Genomic DNA, 22,875 nt, shown 5'->3' with positions numbered 1-22,875 from the left:
AAAGTAAAAATTATATATTACAAATCTTTCAATTCCTCAAGGGGAGGTTGAAATGCCAAACAAATATATCAAAGCATAAACGTGGGTGCTAAATCCATTCCATTCCATTCCATATATGTGGGTGTAATCTAATGTGAGTGATAAATGCATTCCATACCATTCCATATATGTGTGTGTAATCTGATGTGAGAGTTGAATACATTCCATTCCATAATATTCAGATAAGTGTCTATGTTACCGTATAGTTTGAAAATAAAAGTAAATTGTCTCAGTTTTTGTAATGTCTAATTATAAACATCATGGATAGATGGTTAGAAATAGCTTGGGCCAAATAACAAATCCTCCTACGCCGACCTCTCCAAGTGTATGATGATAACCATCTTCCTTCCACAACTCTACGTGCGAAGCTTTAATCTCGATCAAGACAACTCTAAAATTTCCTTCGCCTAGATCTGCTCCATGGACATGGGCAGTTGAATCAACTTCATGCACCTCACCACGAGCAACTACCCGTTTCTTCCAATCGCAAAGATCGCATCTCTTGCCAATATGTATCAAATCAGGCTACATGTACAAGTATAACATGTCATTAGTATTTTTAAATGGAGGTGCATATAATCATAAACATAAATTTCTAATAGAGAAACGCATACATACCGACAAGGCACGACTAGATTTAAATGGAGGTATTGTTGGTGGATCCACAACCCCCTGTTCCCCTTGCTTTTCTACAATACAATTAAGCTTCATATGGAGGTCTACCAGGCTTTTCTTCATTTCACCTACTTCCTCCTTCAAATTATCTCGATCCCGCGTCACCATATTGAGCTTATCTATAATAGGGATTGTCTTCCTCAATGCAATCTTGCCTACATTTCCACCTATACCCCGCATGCGCCCTCTACTATCACTCCCAATTGACTATAATCAAAATTGCAAGTCGATTTATCAGAGAATGCGTAAGTATAAATAAACTCAAGTACTTGAAGGACAAGCATATATACCTGTGTAAGGGCATCATCTACATTGGTCATCTGAGATGTTGGATTACTACTCTGAATCGACTTTATTTTTTCCTATGACAACATCCAAAAGAAAAATTAGCAACTAAAAGACACGTTTAAAATTCATATGGATAATGACAGAATGTACGAGGGTTGCACTTACAAAGGCTTCGGGAAACTGTAATTTGTCATCCTTTGTTGTATGGGCTCTGATGTACACATCAGCCCTACCAACGTCGGCATCACTAGTAAGATTCCTCTCAATTGCCTTTTCCACATTACATACATGCCAAAACACATTATTAATGGAATTAAATGACTAATAATTTCAAATAATCATCATAAATATAGTAAGATATATATTTTAAGACATGTACAAAAGTGACATAGGGTATTTATCAAACCACAAAAGTGTTGCCAAAATAAAATATTTCATGAACTGAATGACATCCACACGTCAATAAAAGTGAAATGAATAACTCAAACATTATAGATAATAGATGCTAGCCAACCAGCTGGATGACTCTTAGAGATATTTTATCGTGTTTATTAGTAGAATGGTTTAAGATATTGTCAATTTTTATTCGCATAATAATTTGTGAATTATCATCATCATGTAAGTCTCATCCAAACTAACTAGGGTCAGTTACATGAATCCTATTCTAGCATTCCACACCATCAAGGACTATTCTTTAACCTGTACATGTTCCATAGAAAAAAAAAAAAAGCAGTTAGGAATTAACTTTTACCATTGAAAACTTCCTACAACCCAACATAATGTTTATTTGCCATCCAATCTATTAATAAAATCACATAGACTAGGATGAAGAGAAAACATAAATATCTACTTGATTCAAAACTACTGCTGTCCTGTTAAGTTTTCAACGGTAGGCTTTCAATTCCCATTTTTCCACGTGATGTAGTCAGCTTAAGCTTTTAACCTGTCCCCTTTTCCAGCTCATGCCTTAAACTAATAAGTCAAAATGAATAGATACATGAATAAAATATATGCATCACGGTGGGCCTTATAGAGCCACTTATAGGACTGTCTGTCTCTAGCTTGGTAGAGACTGGACCAGCTAGAGACAAACAGTCCTGTCCTACCCATCAGGACCAAGATAGAGACGAACGGTCCGTATTTTATCCACCGTTTATTTAATTTAACAAGTCATTTTAAGGCATGAACACAAAAATGAACTAGATTGAAGGGTTTGTGAGGGATAATCTGGATAATCCAATTGATTAGCATCTAATCTATCCATCCATCAGTGGTCAGAAATTTTGATGGTACTATAATCACCGCGGGATTATGCCATATGTACGGTAGAAGAATCGCCACCATTTTTAAGATGATGCTGAAGAATGATACCAATACAACAGGAAAAAGAGAAAGAACAGTAAACTAAATTTGCCCTTTTGTCTTACGTTCTTTCAATTTTGTATCTGCATGAGAAGGAAGGCTCAACACAGCTTCTTGGGCTACAATGCACTGATGATTCTCTTTCAAGAAAGCAATGACTCATACACTGCGCACATGGCAAACATATAACACGATCAGGACCGTCCAAATCATAGGCCTCATTGCAAATGAAGTATAGGCTGAAAATTGCATATAAGGGGCCATCTTCACCGTCCCATTTTGATCGTTTGATTTGGACAGTATGCCTACTTTTCTTGTAGTGTGGATCAATGCAGTAAAACTCATTGCAATTAGAAGATCCTAGCCACCAATCATGGCCTTTGTTCAACAGAATGCAGTCCAGTGCTATCGTCCCCAAACGAAGCACCGACTACCATCTGACGTTCCAACGGTTATCAGCTAAATACAATCGAATGCATTCAAAAAGATCTCTAATAAACAGATATTATGAGAAGCTCTTTTTAATAATTCCTCCAGCTACATCATATTCACGAGTTTGATCAAGTTTGGCCAGAAAATGTAAATGTGAATACAATAGTCCAAGAACATCATAAAGAAAAAAATCTGATTACATTTCATGACTCACCTTAGCATGAAATCTGCATATGAGCTTCTGAATGAACGATCTGTATACGAGCTTCAAAAAGGGCGATCAAGGGCGATGAAGATGGCGCTCGAAAGAGGGAAGGGAGAGGAAGAAAAGGGCGGTCGAAAGAGGGAAGGGAGAGGAATAAAAGGGCGGTCGAAAGAAGGAATCGAAAGAGGGAAAATGAAAATTCCTCTTCAGCGAGAGGGAAAGGGAGAGGAGGAAGCGGGCGTTCAGAGAGGGAAAATGAAAAAATTCCTTTTCTGAAATCTTGGAAGAATTCGGATCCGTTAAAATGTGAGTTTTACATATTTTATATACTAAACTATATTCACAGCCGTACAGTTAAGGGTCCATTTAGTGGATTTTTAAGATATTATTCTATAAGATAATTGTAAATATAAATCATCTACAACAAGACCCATTATTCGGATGGTCTGGATAGCCATATATCAAACCCACATCTTATGTAGACGAGTTTCCACTATTTAACATAAAATGGAAATTCAACATTCATTTACCGTAAAATGAAAACGGTGGCTTGGATATTGGATCTGGTAGGGCTCTATGGGCCCCACCATGATGTTTTTGTTTAATCCACATCGTAAATCCATTAGTAAATAATTTTTTATGGTTTATTTTAAAATATCAGATCGAAATAAAACTCAGGTGAACAACACTACAGGAAAACAGTAGCGATTGAACGTCCACCCTTAAAATACAGGCTATTGCTACGGATTATTTATGATTTAGCTACGGATTTTAGCCGTCGGAATTCCCCACAGCTAAAATCCGTAGCAAAAACAGCCACACATCCGTCGGCTTTGCCCTATTTTTTGGTAGTGTATGATTCATGCATCTTGCATTATGTGTTGTAATTACTATACGCCCTAGCGACATCAGGGCCGTAGCCTCCACAGGTATATCGTGGATGGCCAGATGGGACACCGAAAATCTATTACTAGCATCGAGCTATTATAGATTGCCCTAGGTGAAAATTCCTAAACCTCCAAGGCTAGGAGACACCACAACATTAAGACCGAGTGGATATATATGAGAGCATGAGGTACGTATACCAGTAGGCCGCGTCTCTTACTGTGTCATGGTCGGTTGGGAGGGGGTGTGGCCTTAACCGCCTGAGGGTAGTAGGCATAGCTAGGCTGAGATGGACTAGCTCATGATTGGGTTTGCTATCGACAGCCGGGTAGATATTAGCTAACTACTAGCTAGGTGGATAGTGAGGTCTCTTCCACTTGCATGGTTGCGCGTCCAGTGGGTGACGATTGCATGTAGAGTGTACTAGACCCTAGTAATGATCCCAGAGATGTACAGTACTGATTTGTGGAACAGGAGTTGCATACTCATTTATTCATTCATTCACTATCCACTCGGGCTGGTGGTGCGTAACTATTTATTACGTGTGCCTTCACAATGGCCAGGATTTCGGTTGGGGCACGCGACTAACCTAAGATTAGAAGTTTACCATATTGAGTCTGTGAAAAGGCCAAGCTATATGTCCTAGAGGGGGGGTGAATAAGACTATGCCAAATTAAACTTTTAACAGCAGAAACTAAAGAATATGATAGCCAACAAAATAAATGAAACAAATCACAATACAAGAATGTAAAGCAACCTCAAATTCAAGTCTTGAGAGGCTGATATAAATGTTGTTCTAAGGACAACCTTGCACCATAAAAACTAAGGGTTTATGGCAAGTCAACCTTACTAAAACGATAAGTATCAATATCCCAAACTGAAGAGGAATAATAAAGAGAAGTAGCAAAAAGTAAAGTTTAAACTATTACAACATTCCCACAATGCTTGAAATGTAAATATTACAACATTCACATCCACACATACATCCCACAATTTTGAATGATAAAAGATAGGAAATATTAAACGAACATTCAAACCACAAGACACAAAGAATTATAGTGGTTCACCTGTGTGTACACCAACTGTTAAACAACAGCCACACAGCTACTCCACTCCTAATATCCTCACACAGGGGATATCAGCGTTCACTATCAAAATAGGTTTCACAGGTTCACCTAAAACCTTCACAATTGTGTCTTTTATATGGGCTTACACAATTCAAAAACCCCACTTTCTAAGTTTTCTGGCTCTCCTCAGATAACCAACATAATAAGATTTTCTGGCTTAACCTCAAACAAAACCAAAATAATTGAATTTACAATAAATGTAAAATATCTAGATTTCTCCTTATGTTGTAGTCCGGAAGAACCAATCGAAGTAGAAGTTCGAATGTGAAGTTCAATGTCCAATACTCACTTTGATATAGTTCTAAGTTCTGATTAATTTTAAATTAAACCAGTTAGGCTAGCTATATTTGATTTTGATTCTAAGAAGAAGGAATACAATAATTCCTCTTTTCAATTTAGATTGGAATATAGAAACAAAATCAAATTAAATAATATAACAAAAGAGAATTTTAGATAAGAACAATGTAGCTTAAAAATAAACACAAACTTATCTCAGAGTGATGCCTTGATTTTACTTGAATTGAGATATTAATCTCTGAAATTCGTCGTCTATTTATAGATGCAAAATTTACGCCTACGACTAGTCCTGAGTACTCCACGACTGGTCGTAGATGAAACAAAATTTTAAATTTTCTAGCAGGATTGAAATAGACGGTTACATGATTGGTCGTTGGGTGTCTACGACTGGTAGTAGAAAACCCACGACTGGTCGTAGGACTCAAGGATTCGTTGTTGTAGTTTAAGTCAAAGAACTAGGACTGGTTAGATGACTAGTCGACACTGTTCATACGACCGGTCGAACAAAGTCTAGGACTGGTTGTAGATGAACAGAAAATTTTGAACAATTGCAACAAACTTAGGACTGGTCCTGGATTTTCTAGGACTGGTCGAACCAGTGCTAGGACTAGTCGAACAAGGTCTAAGACTAGTCTTAGAACAGACCAAATACTTATAAAGTGATTCAATATGAATTATGTATTCAAAATGACCTACCCTAAGGTAAATCTAAGGCCTATCATACCTGAGACATGAAGTATGAACATTGAAACTTCATTCAATCAGATGAAGGTTGACCTTTGAACCTTATGAAGCTTGATATCTCTACTTGATGTAGCTTGATCTTGAGATCTTTTATAGCTTGGATTTGTCTTTTTAGAATGTACTTCATTTTTTAACATCATCTTTAGACTTGAACAAGCGCTCTTCTGATTGACATAGTTCTGAACATTGAAGCTTATAGAAGAGGATCAAGTACATGACCTTGCATTTCTTGAAGTAGATCATCGTACTTGACTTGAAACATTGATGTAGTGTCTTGAACATCCATACAACAACAAACTACACAAGAAACATATAGAGGTTTTGGCACCACAAAATTTGACAACCAAAGGAGCATGAGACCATAACACTTACAGTCTGACTATCCAAATTAGGTATGGGATTGGTTTAGATAGAAGTCACTTGTGATGGACCTCATAGCCTACGATACTACGTAATTCATCCCGACTTCACACTCCAGCATGGTCATTTCATTTGCATCACATATTACATTACATCTACAAATATGGCATTTTGGATTACTGTGTTTCTGCATTTATATGGTCTAGATACGGCTGACGATATTTGTGAACTCATTAGGAATTGTATGTTGCATTGCATCCTCGACATCTGATAGTTGGCTCTTTATGACTCCTCATTTGCATAGCTGATCTGTATTACGTACTCTGATATTGTTTGACTCATGGACTTATCAGTATTTCCGCTTACTCTGATATCGTATGATTTATGATCTTACCAGTATTTCTAATATTATATGATTATGGCATTGTATTGAATACTTGGCACTTACCTTATGCACACACTTACACTACCCTTTAAGCTTTCTATAAGCTTATGCACGATAGATGCGTATAGGTGGCGTTAGGTTTCAGTAGTGTGGAGCTTGGAGCGTGCAACGGTCTTTTGAAGCTTTGATTTTTGATATATGTATTTCCCTTTTAGCATTGTATTCAAATGTTTGTATTAGTGGATATGTGATGATGATGATGTTGCCTTTGTGATTTGGGTATACTTGTGGTTATGCTTCTTATGAGAATTGCATATTGCATTGCATCCTTGGCATCTGATATTTGGCTCTTTATAACTCCTCATTTGCATAGCTGATCTGTATTGCGTACTCTGATATTGTTTGACTCATGGACTTGTCAGTATTTTCGCTTACTCTGATATCATATGATTCATGATCTTACCAGTATTTCTGATATTATATGATTATGTCAATGTATTGAATACTTGGCACTTACCTTGTGCACATACTTACACCACCCTCTAAGCTTTCTATAAGCTTATGCACGATAGAAGCGTGGAGGTGGTGTTAGGTTTCAGCAGTGTGGAGCTTGGAGTGTGCAACGGTCTTTTAGAGCTTTGATTTTTGATATATGTATTTTCCTTTCAGCATTGTATTCAAATGTTTATATTAGTAGATATGTGATGATGATATTGCCTTTGTGATTTGGGTATACTTGTGGTTATGCTTCTCATGAGACAAATTGATGTTAAAAATCCTCCTTGTAGGATCCCAAGATCGGAACCTAGTGTATCGCACTAGGAGCCAAGAATGGGGTACTACGGAAGCTGTCGGCACCGAATTTGGTGATCGGGAATTTCATGAGCCCAGTTTCTGAGTTTGGGGTGTGACAAACAACTTGTGACTTTTTCCTAACTGACAGGAACTACAAAAATCAACAGTTTTATTATTAATAGGAAAATATTGAGATGCAACAATATTTTTAACAGTTCAAAACATGGGATGACCCAGTCGTTGATGTTAGGTGGTCATGGAGGTTCATTTACTAATGAAAGCATATGAAGAAGAAACTTTATTAGAGACACATCATGTTCGAGGCAGTACAATCCCCTTTTATTCGATCCACGAAGCACCACTCTTCCCGTGCGCCAATCTTCGATAAGAAAAAAAAGTTAAGATGGAACCCAAAGAGCACATCATTGTCATGTGTAAATTTAGAAACAAATAGAAGATTGGTAAATATTTGGGGAGCATAAAAAAATATTTTTAAGAACAAAGGTATCATGGATGGTGGCGAGAGTGAACATACCAATGTTTGAAATGGGAAGCCCATTATCATTACCAATTCGAAGTTGCTCAGGACCAGTATAATCAGATGGTAAGCTGAGATTGCCAAGGTCATTTGTCACATTATTGGTGGCGCCACTGTCAATATACGAATTCGGATCATTTGTTAAAGAGGAGGCGGCCGCATTTGCAGTGGGATTGGGAGCAAGGGATGGAGCTTGGAATTGGTGATTAAAACAATGCCAACAAGTTTTGGCAATATGGTTTTTGTGGCCACAAATTTGACTTATCAAATTATTTGAGGTTGGTTGTGGTCCAAATCGGCCATGTCTCCGACCACGGTTAGATCTGCCACGTGAAGATGATCGAGTGTTGTAAGTATGAGTGGCAACATTAGTCATGAGTGTGGCGGTATCAATGACTGCATTTTAACCATCAAGGCACATTTCAAATGCTAATAGATGAGCCTAAAAATCATCCATGGAGATATCATGTCGTCAGGGTGGTAACAATGATATCATAGGCTATATCAAGGCCATTGAGAATAGCTTGCTACAAATCAAATTCAGGCATTGGCTGGCCTAAGGTAGTAAGAGAGTTGGTGAGTTGCTCTATTCATCAAAGATAATCAGTCATGGACAAGTTTCCTTTTTGGATTATTTACAACTCTCGTCTGATTTACATGATTCGTGGATGAGAGCGAGATGCATATTACTTCTCAAGTGCGAGCCAGATGGAGCGTGAGGAGTTTAGGCCGACTGCTTGAGCCAAGGCCATTTCAAAAAGGGAAGAAAGAGGCCAACCAAGCAACACTTGATCTTATTTATCCCAAGCAACATATGGTGAGTGCTTGATCCTTCATCATCTTTTTTATTATAGAAGATGCAAGGGGGACAAGAGAGTGGCTCATCAACGAATCCTTCAAGATCATACCCTTTAAGTAAGTGGACAAATTGGGCACGCCATAAGAGTTAGTTATGGCAATCAAGTTTGATGGAAATATAGATGATAAATATGAGTCATATGAATGGTTGGAAATGAAACATTTGATGAAGAAGTTGCCATTGTGATAATAGTGTAAGAGAGGATGATTACTTGAATGTGAGTTTCTTTCAAGAGGCTTTGATATCATAAGATTGATAATAGAAAGGATTACTGAAAATGAGAAAAACTCACTAATGCTTTAAATGATGAGTTTCATTTATATTTATATTGTTGGAATCAATCAATGTACAAAGAATCAATCTAAGAGTTACGCACATGATTGAGGAACCGTTGTATAGATAATTGATGAACTATTACAGAGTTGATTAAGAGAACGTTACAAATTTTGGGTGAAATGGTATCTATATAGCCAATAAAGTTAGTGCATTTACCAGTATATTTAGTGTGAATTGAAATCGAATAAACCAAAAGCCTCTTGTTTTGAAAACACACCAAGAACCTATGATTTCAATTCACATCAATTTCCCTGGGCATGGAATTTAATGCATATCAAAGACACACTACCAAAATATCCCTAATGAAAATTGTTGATGCTATTTTCAGCTCACCCCCTTTGTGGCCCTGGGACCTGCACAAGTAGAAGGAAAAAGGTGACCCTGGCTTTACCAGGGGACCCTCCGATGCTTAAGTCAGAACCTAGGTCTTTTAGTAAAGGTTTTAAGGCGAAGGTTTTTGCATACCTTTTACCATGAAGGTCTCCGTATTTATAATGGTGTCGTGCGTCGTAGGGTTCCCATAATTAGAGTTGATCTCAATCTCTTGGGATTCGTAATCTTGATATTCCTGGATTTTTGGAGATTTTATAGCCTTATCTCCCAAAAATCCCGAGTAGAAACCTAGAGTTTCATTAGGTAACTTCCAGATATAAATGATATAGCTCGGCGGACTCTTATACGGTCGCGCCGAGACAAGTTTTATAGCTAATCTCTGCCCACTTTATTGGCCGACTCAATCTTTGAGTTGGACTAAAGCTTAGCGGCTCTAGGGCCAGCTGATCTTAGATCAGCTAGGGCTTTCCCCTGTGAGGCTTTTGATTGAGCCTTGAGGTGCACTTCTTCCCTTAGAGGCTTCGCTTCATGGCTTAGGACACTCAGGCTACGGCCGGGCTAGGTGCCTCATGATCCGAGCTATGTCTCTCCATCCAGCGTTCTTGTGGACTTTGGGCTTTATCCAGACTCAGTGTCCGACGAGTCCGAGCCATTGTTTCACTAACGCCTCTGACCCTCAACCCAACTAGAGGACTTGTTATATTTTTTCCCCTAACAGTGAGCCCCCTACTCAGTGCATCGCCTCAAGGCGGTCGGGGAGTATTTCTAAATTGAGTCGGGTTGTATTAGAGTCGAGTTCATGATGAAGCATTTATTGATTACAGGGCAGTTTGCACGACTTCTGAGACATTGTCTCGCTTGACCACGCATCGTTCACTTTCCAAGGCCGCACGAACAAATTGGCCATCGCTTTGCTGCCAGGACGTATGGGGATCGAGCACATGGTAGAGTATTCGGCGGTTGTGCATGGGGTACTGCCACATGTAGAGCTGGGGCGCCCGAGGAGACGTTATTTCGGCTCTTAATTTAATGTTGGAGTCACGTGGAGACCATATAAAAAGGGTCACCCTAAGCACGCTTTCACCATTTCGCACCTCTTTGCAATTCTTCATCTCCTCGCTCCCTCTTGCGGACCCTATCATAGTAATCCCTTGCTTCGCCTGTTTCTGGCACTCTCGAACTTCTCCCAGTGAGCTCCTTCTTCCTCCTTTTCTTTTCTTTTATCAACGTCAGGCCCTGCAAGCCCTGGGGAGGGAGAATACAACGGTGAGGGTGAAGCGAGCGGCTTTTGGGCAGCTTTAGAATCACCCTCACTGCTGGCGGAGGTAATAGACATCCTATTCTGCCATTCATAGAGGGTAATGGACCCTCTAGCAGAGAGGCCGGTGGCATCAATGGAGGCGTTGGATTCACCTCCTGAGCGTATGGTCATTGAAGGCTCCTCTATTCATTCCGATCTTGAGGAGGGCGGTGAGGAGGAAGTTGAGACCGAAGAACGGGTTAAAGGGGTCATGCCTTTGGCAATGACAGCAAAGGAGCTGTCTACAATCTGGTCTGGATATCACATTTCAGACTCGATCATTTTGACTCTCCCTCAGCCAGGAGACCTACCCGACCAACCTCCCCCCGGGGCACTTGCAATTTTCCATGTTGCGCTGCAATGCGATCTCCGGTTACTGCTTCAGAAGACTATTCAGGATTTGTTGGGTAGTCTTGGCATAGCTCTGGGATAGGTTGTGCCAAACAGGTGGAGAGACTTGTTCAGTTGTGCGGTGCTCTGGGCCGAGATGCAGCAACCCGAGTTAAGTGTGAATGAGTTTCTCCACTTGTACCAAGTACGGGCACACACTCAGCATCCTGGCTGGTTCTTTTTCTGCTCTTGGCAGAATACCGGTGGGCCTTTAATAACCGACCCTCCTTCATCGAACAAGCACTGGAGGGACAGTTGGTTTTGGGACCTCGACAGATGGGAGTCGGCCGAGACAGGGCTTATCTGCCCTTTCGTCCCTCGAGCTTTTTCACGGCAGGTAGAGTTGATGTGATTTATTGCTTTTTACTTAGTTGCATCTTGGTTGAATCACTAACGCGATTTCTCTCTTTCAGCAATTCGAAGCATCCTCTGAAGCTTGACTCGGTCTCACTGACTCGGATTCAGAATTTCCGAGCCTTAAGTCCGGAAAGGAGATCTTGTAAGAGGCTTCTCCAACCGGAGCTTCTTTTCGAGTGGGGCTTCGACTCCACTGTGACCGGTGAGAAACTTAGTTTTTTTGTACATATGACTGTACTGATGCTTATTTTTCAAACGTAGACATGTCTAAGGCTCGACTCACTCTTCGTCCCCCGTCTCAAGTTCGACCCCCACCCTATTCAGGCTCCCGTGCCTTGAAGAGGCATAAGACGGTCTCGAAGGGCCTGGCGAGGACCGCCCCTCTTGCTCCCTCGGCTGTTATCGAGGTCGAAGAAGGTATGAAGGTGGCGAAGGTGATGAAAGCAGTTGTGATGGAGGAGGTAGCGACGACCTCTAAACAGCCTCGGGAGGCTTCTAAGCCAGATCCGACTAAGGCACCCATTGCTCTGAGAATAGAGGTGAGGGAGCTGCGCAGGGCAGCTGAGGAAGAGAGGATAGCCTTCCGTCAGAAGGTTGAAGAGATCCTTCCGTGGGCGAGTCGACAGATGTTCGCGGGAGAATTCTTGCCTTCTGGAGTCGTCTTCGTGAACAACATGCTTGGTAGGATCGGGACATTATTGCTCGAGGTAACATCGTCACTTCCCTCAGTTGTTTTTTGCTTCAGATTTCCCTCTCTCTTTAAAAAAAAAAAAAAAGACTTTCGTTGTAAGTTCACCCCTTACAAGCTGAAGGCCCATGCCGAGGTATCTGCCTTAGTTAGGAGGGCTGGGGACGTGGAAGTTAGGTTGTTAGATGCTGAGGCTCGGTGGTCGGAAGTTGAGGCTCGGCAATCATTCGTTGAGTCTCGGGCTGTCTTTGTGGAGGGCCAACTCGAGAAGGTAAAGGCTGCTCTTGAGTCGATCATGACGGAAAGAGACCGCGTGGCCTCACGATTGGAAGAGCCCAGGTCGGCCTTCGAGCAGGTGGCCACAGAACGTGCCTCGACTTTGAAGAAGCTTCAGGAGCTCACAACGGGGACTAAGGCCGCTCTCACGGCCACGAAGGTTGAGGTAGTGGAACAGTATCTTTCATCTTCGGCTTATGAGGAGGAGCAAACCCTTGTCTATCGAGAGGGCTGCGCGAAGTGCATCAAGGTGATGAAAGATGCTTTCCCCTATCTAGATCTGTCGGGCTTCGACGAGGGCGAGTCAAGGTCCGGTGACGAGGCGACGACAGACCCCAAGGCATTCACTTATGACGCCTCTGCTACTGCTCCTGATACAACTCCATCATCATCTCCTGGGTTAGCTCATAGCACATTGGGCGAGGCTGAGCCTTGAAGTTAGTGAGGTGGAGTAAAATTCCTTTTTTGCTCCCCACATCTGCTTTAGGCACTTCAAGCACGCCAAGCTTCGGAGCCAAACAAGTCAACAGCAGCGAGCGTCGTCCTTTACCGATATACGAGTGTTGAGATTTATTATTTTGTTGATATGATATAATTGTAAACAATGAACCGACTAATGTAACACTTTACTGATCAATGAATATATGTTTTTTGCTACTCAACATTCTACATTTTTTTCATGATTCTTCTAAGTGTTCAAAGTAATTGAGCCAAGTGTAGATTTCCCTTCAACTGAGATACGGATAGTATATCTTGAGATGCTCGGCATTCCAAGGATGAGGTAGGAGCTGCCCTGTTAGGTCTTCTAGTCGGTAGGTACCTAGCCGGACAATATTTGCAATTATGTAAGGGCCCTCCCAATTAGGCCCCAACGTTCCTGCATCACTTTCCTTGGTATTCTGAAAAGTTCTTCGGAGGACTAAGTCCCCCGCTTAGAATCGCTTAACTTTAACTCGGGCGTTGTAGGATCGGGACACTAATCGTTGATAGGCGGTTGTCCAAAGTCGAGCCAACTCTCTGATTTCGTCCAGGAGGTAGAGGTTGAGGGTCAGCATCTCCTCATTGTCTTGCTCGTTGAATGAACTTACTCGGGTGGTAGGTAGGCCGATCTCCACAGGGACAATTGCTTCCGAGCCATATGCTAGTGAGAAAGGAGTTTCTCCTGTCGTGGTTCGATCCGTAGTTCGGTATGCCCAAAGAACTTTAAGAAATTCTCCAGCCTATGCTCCTTTGGCTCGGTCTAGCTTAGTCTGAAGGTACTGCTTTATAACCTTGTTAATGGCTTCGACCTGCCTGTTCTCTTGTGGATGATGTGAGGACGAGTAAACGTTCCTTATCATGAGGTTTTTACACATTTCCCGGTACTGCTTGTTGTCGAATTGTTTCCTGTTATCAGAGACAATAGTTTGAGGTATCCCGAACCGATAAATGATATTTTTTCAAACAAAGTCTGTGATTTTCTACTCGGTTATCTTGGCCAGGCGCTCGACTTCAGCCCACTTTGTGAAATAATCAACGACGACGACGACGAACTTAGTCTGACCCTTCCCTAAAGGAAATGGTCCAATGATGTCGATTCCCCATTGGGTAAAAGGCCAAGGTCCGGCCATTAGTGTCAGCTCTTCAGGTGGTTTTCGAGGGATGGTGGCAAACATCTGACATTTATCACAACCCTGAATGAGTTTTCGAGCATCTTGCTGAATGGTCGGACAATAATATCCTTGCCAAATAACCTTGTGAGCCTAGGATTGGCCGCCCGAGTGATTACCGTAGATGCCTTCATGAATTTCATGCAGAGCATAGTCGACCTCACTCGGACTCAGGCATCGCAGGAGGGGTGCGTAGTATCCTTTCTTGTACAACACTCTGTTGAGCATGGTGTAACAGGCAGCGCGGTTCTTTAGTCGTCGAGCCTCAGCGCGATCTTCGGGGAGCCCGTCGGTCTCAAGATATTTGACGATTGGATCGACCCAAGATGGCTCAGAATTGATGGGGAGTAGGGTCAAGGGTCCAGTTCCCCCGACACTTGGCTTGGCCACGAATTCAATAGGAATAGATTTGGGGATGTCGCATTCGTCGGCTGAAACGAGCTTCGCTAGGAGATTGGCTTTGGCGTTCTCAGCCCTAGGGATCTGGGTAACAGAACATTGGTGGAATTCGGCGATCATCTCTCTGGCTTTCGTGAGATAGGCTTTTAACCTCTCCTTCCTAGCCTGTATATATTGGCTATCTAGTTAATGACTAGTTGGGAGTCGCTGTACACATGTAGATGAGTGACTCCTAAGCTGGCTTCCAGCCAGAGTCCTAGGAGCAGAGCTTCGTATTTTGCTATATTATTGGAGGCTTGAAATCCAAGTCTCAAGGCATATTGAATAACCGTATGATCAGGAGTCTCTAGGACTACCCCTGCCCCGCTTGCCTTAGAGTTGGATGAGCCATCCACGTAGAGAGACCAGATGGGTTGGGTGGGAGGGAAATGATCAGACGGTGCCTCTGGGTCATTAGAAGAGATTTCTATTTACACTATGACTTCAACAATGAAGTTTGCCACGGCTTGTCCCTTAATTACAACAATGGGCTTGTAATGGATGTTGAATTCATTGAGTTCAATCGCCCATTTTGTGAGTCATTCTGAAGCCTCCGGTTTTTGTAATACTTAGCAAAGAGGTTGGTCAGTCATGATGATGATCGAATGAGCCTGAAAGTAATGTTGTAGGCGTTGAGATGATATGAGCAATGCCAAGGCCACTTTTTCTAGGGTCAGATACCTCGTCTCTGCTGGGATGAGGGCCTTGCTAATGTAGTAAATGGGGAATTGTTTACCTTCGTGCTCACGGATCATGCCGAACTTACGGCTACATCGGATACTGCCAAGTAGATCAGCAGGGGCTCACCTGGCTTAGGCTTATAAAGTAGTGGTGGTGATCCTAAATATTCTTTGAGTTGCTGGAGGGCGTTCTCGCATTCCTCTATCTAATCGATAATCTACTGGCCCTTCAATTGTTTGAAAAAGGGGAGACATCTGTCGGTAGCTCGGGACACGAAGCGATTTAGGGTCGCTATCCGTCCAGTCAACTGTTGAATATCTTTGATCATCTTTGGAGATTCCATGTCGAGCAAAGCCTTGATTTTTTTTGGATTAGCTTCGATTCCCCGTTGGCTAACCAACAACCTGAGAAATTTGCCCGAGCCATGCCAAACGCGCACTTACTCGGATTGAGCTTCATCTTATATTTTCATAGGATGAGGAACATTTCCTCTAGGTCGGCTATATGATCGGTCGCTTTAATGCTCTTGACGAACATGTCATCGATATAGACCTCCATTGTTTGTCCTATTAGTCGGGAGAACATTTTGTTGACCAACCTTTGATAAGTCGCTCCAATGGTTTTCAATTCGAATGACATCACTCGATAACAATAAAGGCCTTTGTTGGTGACAAAGGTGGTTTTTGATTTATCAGACTAATGCATTAAATTTGATTATAACCAAAGTAAGCATCCATAAAGCTAAGTAATTCATGCCCCGCAGTGCTATCAACCAGCTGATCGATCCGAGGAAGGGAAAAACTATCTTTAGGATAGACTTTGTTTAAGTCGGTATAGTCTATACAGACTCACCACTTTCCATTAGCCTTCTTGACCAACACAACGTTGGCCACCCACTCGGGGTAATATATTTCTTCAATGAAGTTGGCTTTGAGGAGTTTTCTAACCTCTTCCTCAATTACGGCGTATCTCTCAAGGCTGAGTGCACATCATTTTTTACGGATCGGCTTGTAAGTCGGGTCGATATTGAGGTGGTGAGTCATGACCAAAGGGTCAATGCCTGACATGTCTTCGTGAGTCTACGCAAAGACGTCGGCGTATCGGCGAAGCAGGGATACCAGCTTCTCCTTTAATGACGTTGCTAGGGACGAGCCAATCTCGACAGTCCTCGAGACATCCGACTCATTCAATGGCACCTGGACGAGGTCCTCCACTGGCTGGCCGCGTCTAGGGGATTCATCGCACGGATCCAGGGTCTCGATCATCGTAACTTCCGCGGGTGCTTGTAGAGCGGTAGCGTAGCATTGCCGAGCGTCATGCTGATCTCCTTTTACGACCCCGATGCCACTCTCAATCATAGGCAGGTGATAGGCTGAGATGATGGCTCGGAGGAGGCAGAGGGAAGGTCGACCAAGGATTGCATTGTAGACCGAAGACAAATCGACTATCAGAAAGTCGACCATAACAGTAGCTTGATTTGGCGCATCCCTAGCAATAAGCGGGAGATAAATTGCTCCTTTGGGAAGAATCTGCAGCCCCCCCCCCCCCCCCCCGAGAATCTGCTCAATGAAGTCCTCACGGGCCTTAGATCCGAATGTTCGACACCCATCTTGTCGAATGCTTATGTAAACAGTACATCCGCGGATGAGCCTGTGTCGACAAGGACTCTGAAGACTCGACAGTTGGCGATAGTGATAGTGATGACAAGAGCGTCATCGTGCGGGTGATGAATACCCCTTGCGTCTGCCTCGATAAATACTATACTGTATTTTTTGAGCTTTCTCTCCTTTGGGGGCCGAGCTAGAACCATAATCTCGGACTCAGGTCGAGTAACGTTCCTTGCATGATTTTTTCAACGTTATTTGAGTCGCCTCCACCCAAATGACCACCAATAATAGTTCGGATATCCTCAGTGGGTCAGTTATCATTCGGGCACTCTTCCGTGATTCTGGCTCCTAGGTCGACATGTTCGCCGAGGTGGCCCTCTCGGATGAGCCTCTCAATTTCCTGCTTTAAATTATAGCAGTCACTGGTGTTATGTCCATGATCACGATAGAAATGGCAATACTTACTCTTACTCCGTCGGTTCGGATTACTCTGGAGTTTGTCTGGCTAGTTGACGAAACTTTGCTCTTGATTTCTATCAAGACTTGCTCTTGTGGCTTGTTGAGAGGAGTGTACGTCGAAAACTTGTGATCAGGCTGCTCACCCAACCTACGTTCGTCGGGGAACCGGTTATCCTTTCACTTTTTACCACTGGCCGAGTCAACTTCTTTTTTGACTGGCTCTTTAGTTAGGATTTTTGCATTTTGAGTGGCCTCGCGCAGGATTCGGGTTTCCTCGGCAAATCGTTCCGATAACCGAGCGTATTTCTCTGACTGGGTCATGAATTCAGCCAAAGTAGTGGGCGGGTTCTTGTCCAAGGATGCAAGAAACGGCCTATCTCTGACACCTTGCACAATAGAATTGAGAGTCGTCTCGTCCGAATGCTTCCAGACTTGGAGCGATTCGAAATTGAAGCGTTTGATATAATCCTTAAGTAGCTCTCCCTCTTTTTGGATTATATTGTTTAGGTGTGCGGATGACTTCAACTTTTTCTTTCCTCTGATGAAATTGGCGAGAAAAGCGTCACTAAGTTCAATGAACAAGCCGATGGATTTTGGTTTCAATTGTTTGGACCAGAGCCGAGCTACATCGGCCAAAGTGAGAGAGGCGGCCCGACACATCATGGCATCCGAGGCATTGTGCAATTCTATATAAATCTGAAAGGACTCAATGTGCTTAGTTGGATTGGCTTTGGCGGTGAAGGACGTGATCTAAGGAAGACGGAATCGTTCCGATAACCGGGCATGCATGATCTCATCTATGAACAGGATACCTTCACCTCGGGTCCTACCTGACTAGCATGGTGGTTTTGCTTCATATCTGCGATCTCCTCTCGCATTTCCTTCTATAGGTCCTGTAGTTCAGCCTTCCAGGGTTCATCGCTGTCACCGTACCCTCTGCCGGGGGCTTGCTGCACCTTCTCCGATCTATTTCATGTCGTAAATCGGTGGCAGGTAGTAGGGCGGTCACGGAGATATGGGAGGGTGTAGGCTCAGCCGGACCCTGGTGTTGGCTTTGCTGAGGAATAGTTCGCGGAGGGACGGGTTGATGATCGACAACTTGTCGTGGGGCATTTGCTCGACCATTGTCTTGCTGGGGCAACTGGACCTGCTGGTGATGAATTTATTCCAGCATCTGTTTCATGTAGTTCATGTCAGTCCTAAGTTCCTGGACCTCCTTATCCAAACATCCATTTCCCCAATTCCGTTGTGTGTGCCTAGTCGAAACGGAGGTTGCCTGACGGGCTGTAGAACCTTGTCGATTATTGAGTTGGTTCTAGGCCCCTTGGGCTCCATTCGTACCAGCGGACCCTCTATCGCCAGTGGTCCGATGACAGGGACCTCACTGGGTTCGTTCTAGACGGTTCTCCTTGTTCTCGCCATTGGAGACTGCTCAGTGCTCAGAGAAAACGACTTTTCGTATCGCTTCCCGCAGACAGCGCCAAATTGTTGATGCTGTTTTCGGTTCGCCCACTTTGTGGCCCCGGGACCTGCATAAGTAGAAGGAAAAAGGTGACCCTGGCTTTACCAGGGGACCCTCTGATGCTTAAGTCAGAACCTGGGTCTTTTAGTAAAGGTTTTAAGGTGAGGGTTTTTGCATACCTTTTACCATGAAGGTCTCCGTATTTATAATGGTGTCGTGCCCCGTAGGCTTCCATAATTAGAGTTGATCTCAATCTCTTGGGATCCGTAATCCCTGATATTCTTGAATTTTCGGAGATTTTATAGTCTTATCTCCCAAAAATCCCGAGTAGAAACCCAGAGTTTCACTAGGTAACTTCTAGATATAGAATAATATAGCTTGGCCGACTTTTATACGGTCGCGTCGAGACAAGTTTTACAGCTAATCTCTGCCCACTTTATTGGCGGACTCAATCTTTACGTCGGACTAAAGCTCAGTCGGCTCTAGAGCCAACTGATCTTAGATCAGCTAGGGTTTTCCTCCGTGAGGCTTTTAATTGAGCCTTGAGGTGCACTTCTTCCCTCAGAGGCTTCGCTTCATGGCTTAGGATGCTCAGGCTACGGCCGGGCCAGGTGCCTCACGATCCGAGCTGTCTCTCCATCCAACATTCTTGTGAACTTTGGACTTTATCCGGACTCGATGTCCGACGAGTCTGAGCCATTGCTTCACTGACGCCTCTGACCCTCAAGCTGACTTGAGGAGTTGTTATATTTTTTCCCCAATAAAAATAGTTTACAATTGCATGTAAAACCTCATATTTCAAGCATTGTGGCCAACTTAAGTCTTGTATCTTGCTAATCTTTGTATAAAAATTAAAATAATATATATATATATATATATATATATATATATATATATATATATATATATATATATATAAACATGGTGGATTCACAGCAAAACCGATGGTTAGCATTCCATCAACTTGTTTCTAGTGGTGTGGTCCACTAGAGTTACAGATATGTATGAGTTTTCGTTGCAGGGCCTAGCATTCAGAAAAACACCTGGGTTTGGTGTTTTGAAACGCAGCGTCTGTCACTGAGTCATTGGGTTGGAACCCAGGCTACAATACAAACCCTTAAATGTTTATTAAAATGAGAAGCCCACCGTTTCGTTGATGGTCAATCCAAGTCATTTAGAGCCTTCATCTGATCTCAATGAAGATTGAGGCACAAAATCAACCAGCTCGGCACTCAAGTCGGCCATATACAAATCAAAGGTGGGTGTTCCCTCTCATATTGTTCCCTGTTTTGAGCCTCCCCTGACTTTTGGATCGGAATGAGTTCGGGCATGGACAGTTAAAGTGAGCTCAATCATCTGATGAACGGGTTGGATGTCCAGAATACATTACGTGGGCCTACAGAGATGGTACACTGTAAGATTTCGGTGTGGAGCGAACTTCCTGTTAGGCGTGCATTGTGCCGTCGTGGCAGGGGGCTATCAGGCCCACCGTTTATGCGCATGTATTTTATCTACGCCATTCATCCATTTTGACCGATCATTTCAACGTATGGACAAAAAAAAAAAAACCAGATGTAAGACTCAAGTGGACCACACCACCCACCGTTGAAATTTTCTTAGGCTCCTCGTGATGTTCATTTTTCATCCAATCTACTGATAAAGTTATATGCACACGAAGAGAGGGAAAACGCAAATGTATACCTGACCAAAACTTCTGCGGATACCAAGAAGAAATTTTCAACGGTGGACATCCAATCCCTACTGTATGGTCCACTTGGGGCTTATCTGCTTCATTTTTGGATTATGCGGATGGAGGACGTGAATAAATCACATACGTCACGGTGGCCCAGAGCCACGACCGATCTCGTCCTGCCCCGTCGTTATTATAAATCTCTCGCCACTCCCTTGCGTCGTTATACCCATCTTCTTTCTATTCGGATTCCATCGAAGAAACCAACCCGCTTCCTGCTAAAATGAGCTGGTGGTGGGCAGGCGCCATCGGCGCAGCGAAGGTATCATCCGTCCGTCCATTAATCATCAGGTTTCTATCTCTATCATTTCTGTAATCTCTAATCCAGACCGTTCATTTCCTTTCTCTTTGCAGAAGAAGCTCGAGGAAGATGACGGCCCACGCCCGCCTCAAAGCGTGGCACTGATAATTGGCGTTACGGGCATCGTCGGCAACAGTCTTGCCGAGATCCTCCCTCTCTCCGACACCCCCGGCGGCCCTTGGAAGGTCTACGGCGTCGCCCGCCGCTCCCGCCCGCCATGGTCCGCGGACCACCCAATCGAATACGTCCAGTGCGACGTATCCGATCCATCCGACGCCCAATCCAAGCTGTCAACCCTCACCGACGTCACTCACCTCTTCTATGTCGCCTGGGTCGACCGGCGCACCGAGTCTGAGAACTGCGAATTCAATGGCTCGATGCTCCGCAACGTCCTCCAATCGGTAATTCCCAACTCCCCCAATCTCCAACACATCTGCCTCCAGACGGGTCTCAAGCACTATCTCGGCTCCTTCGAATCTTTCAAGAACATCCGGCCGCACGATCCTCCCTTCCACGAAGATCTGCCCCGCCTTCCAGGCCCCAATTTCTACTACACTCAGGAGGACATACTCTTCGAAGAAGTCGAAAAGAAGGATGGGCTGACCTGGACCGTCCATCGCCCCGGGAACATCTTCGGCTTTTCCCCCTACAGCCTCATGAACCTGGTTGGGACCCTCTGCGTCTACGCTACAATCTGCAAGCACGAGGGGGCTCCGCTGCGGTTCCCGGGCAACCGTCTCGCGTGGGATGGATACTCGGAAGCGTCTGATGCTGACCTGATCGCCGAGCAGCACATATGGGCAGCCGTTGACCCGTATGCCAAGAACGAGGCCTTCAATTGCAGCAATGGTGATGTGTTCAAGTGGAAGCATCTGTGGAAGATTCTGGCAGAGCAGTTCGAGGTGGAGTATGTGGAATTTGAGGACCAGGGTTTTAAATTGGCGGAGGCGATGAGGGAGAAGGGGCCTGTTTGGGAGCAGATTGTGATTGAAAAAGATCTCCTTCCTACCAAGGTAGAAGAGGTTGGGATTTGGTGGTTTGTGGATCTTTGCTTCAATGTGCCAGAGTCTTTCTTGGCCAGTATGAATAAAAGTAAGGAGCACGGCTTTTTGGGTTTCAGGAATTCAACATATTCTTTTTCTTCTTGGATAGACAAGATGAAGTCTCACAAGATTGTGCCTTGAATGGATGGTAGTGAGTATTATGGTATTTTGATGGTTTGAGACTGTTTGAGTGGTTTCGGTGTTTTGGGTTTTCTTTGAACTGTGTTAGTATGGTGTAATAAAAAAATCGTTAGCTTGTTGTTGTCGTTGTTGTTGTTTTTCTGTACATTGCATATTGCATATGGGGGTTGAACAAATGTTTTATTTTTGCATGGATGAATGGAGGATAGATTTGTGATTTTTCTGAGGTTTGATCATTTGGGGATTATTTTCTTTTGCTAGTTCCTTTTTTTTCGAAGTATTTTTTTTTTTTAATTATATAACATAATCAAAGGCAAACATGTTTTATTTTATGGATTCTCTTCCATTTGTCTCGTGGTTGAGCTGGAACGGGTTCAAAGTTTGGTGTCTTTTTAAGCCATAGCAGCATGTGTCGACGTTGACGAACAATGGTTTCTGACGAATGATTTTTTGTCTATTGTATCATCTCCTCATACTCTCCCTGCAGATTTGTTGGGCTTTCTTTTCCTTTTAACTTTTCCCATCATCTCTTTGATTGATTTAGCGCAAGCTCTTTTGGTGATGTTGATGAATTTTGGTACCACTGGAAATATGATATTTGGTCTACCATGTTGTCCACACCTGCAAATTGTCTTTGACGCCTCATCTTGGGCTTTTCTTTTCCTTTGACTTT

At 43.2% G+C, this 22,875-nt stretch overlaps 2 protein-coding genes across 2 annotated transcripts; one reads left to right on the top strand and one right to left on the bottom strand.

The window, feature by feature from the left end:
- Positions 1-105: 105 nt before the first annotated feature.
- Positions 106-11,013, bottom strand: LOC131218091 (uncharacterized). The gene is made up of 7 exons (XM_058212774.1): positions 10,745-11,013; positions 8,130-8,245; positions 7,741-7,745; positions 1,168-1,323; positions 1,005-1,076; positions 658-921; positions 106-564 (listed from the first exon to the last, which is right to left on the bottom strand). Exons 1-7 carry the CDS (start codon positions 11,011-11,013, stop codon positions 298-300), a joined length of 1,149 nt encoding a protein of 382 aa, XP_058068757.1. The 3' UTR covers positions 106-297.
- A 9,803-nt stretch (positions 11,014-20,816) lies between these two features.
- LOC131219027 ((S)-8-oxocitronellyl enol synthase ISY1-like) lies at positions 20,817-22,422 on the top strand. Its single transcript, XM_058213994.1, has 2 exons — positions 20,817-20,979; positions 21,072-22,422. The coding sequence occupies exons 1-2, from the start codon at positions 20,941-20,943 to the stop codon at positions 22,200-22,202; spliced, it is 1,170 nt and encodes a 389-aa protein (XP_058069977.1). The 5' UTR covers positions 20,817-20,940; the 3' UTR covers positions 22,203-22,422.
- The last annotated feature ends 453 nt before the right edge of the window (positions 22,423-22,875 follow it).

Source organism: Magnolia sinica, chromosome 11 (genome assembly GCF_029962835.1).
Source record: "Magnolia sinica isolate HGM2019 chromosome 11, MsV1, whole genome shotgun sequence".
NCBI lineage: Eukaryota > Viridiplantae > Streptophyta > Magnoliopsida > Magnoliales > Magnoliaceae > Magnolia > Magnolia sinica.
The sequence above is the reverse complement of the archived record's forward strand: the minus strand, read 5'-3'. Positions and strand labels throughout refer to the sequence as shown.

Excerpts from the sequence above, each read along its gene's own strand:
- LOC131219027 (XM_058213994.1), top strand. The coding sequence starts at position 20,941 with ATGAGCTGGTGGTGGGCAGGCGCCATCGGCGCAGCGAAG. Across the intron at positions 20,980-21,071 it reads GCGCCATCGGCGCAGCGAAG|AAGAAGCTCGAGGAAGATGA; the intron begins GTATCATCCGTC and ends TTCTCTTTGCAG.
- LOC131218091 (XM_058212774.1), bottom strand. The coding sequence starts at position 11,013 with ATGAATGGCAGAATAGGATGTCTATTACCTCCGCCAGCAGTGAGGGTG. Across the intron at positions 8,246-10,744 it reads TTGCAAAGAGGTGCGAAATG|TGGCGCCACCAATAATGTGA; the intron begins GTGAAAGCGTGC and ends GTATATTGACAG. Across the intron at positions 922-1,004 it reads TAGATGATGCCCTTACACAG|TCAATTGGGAGTGATAGTAG; the intron begins GTATATATGCTT and ends TTTTGATTATAG.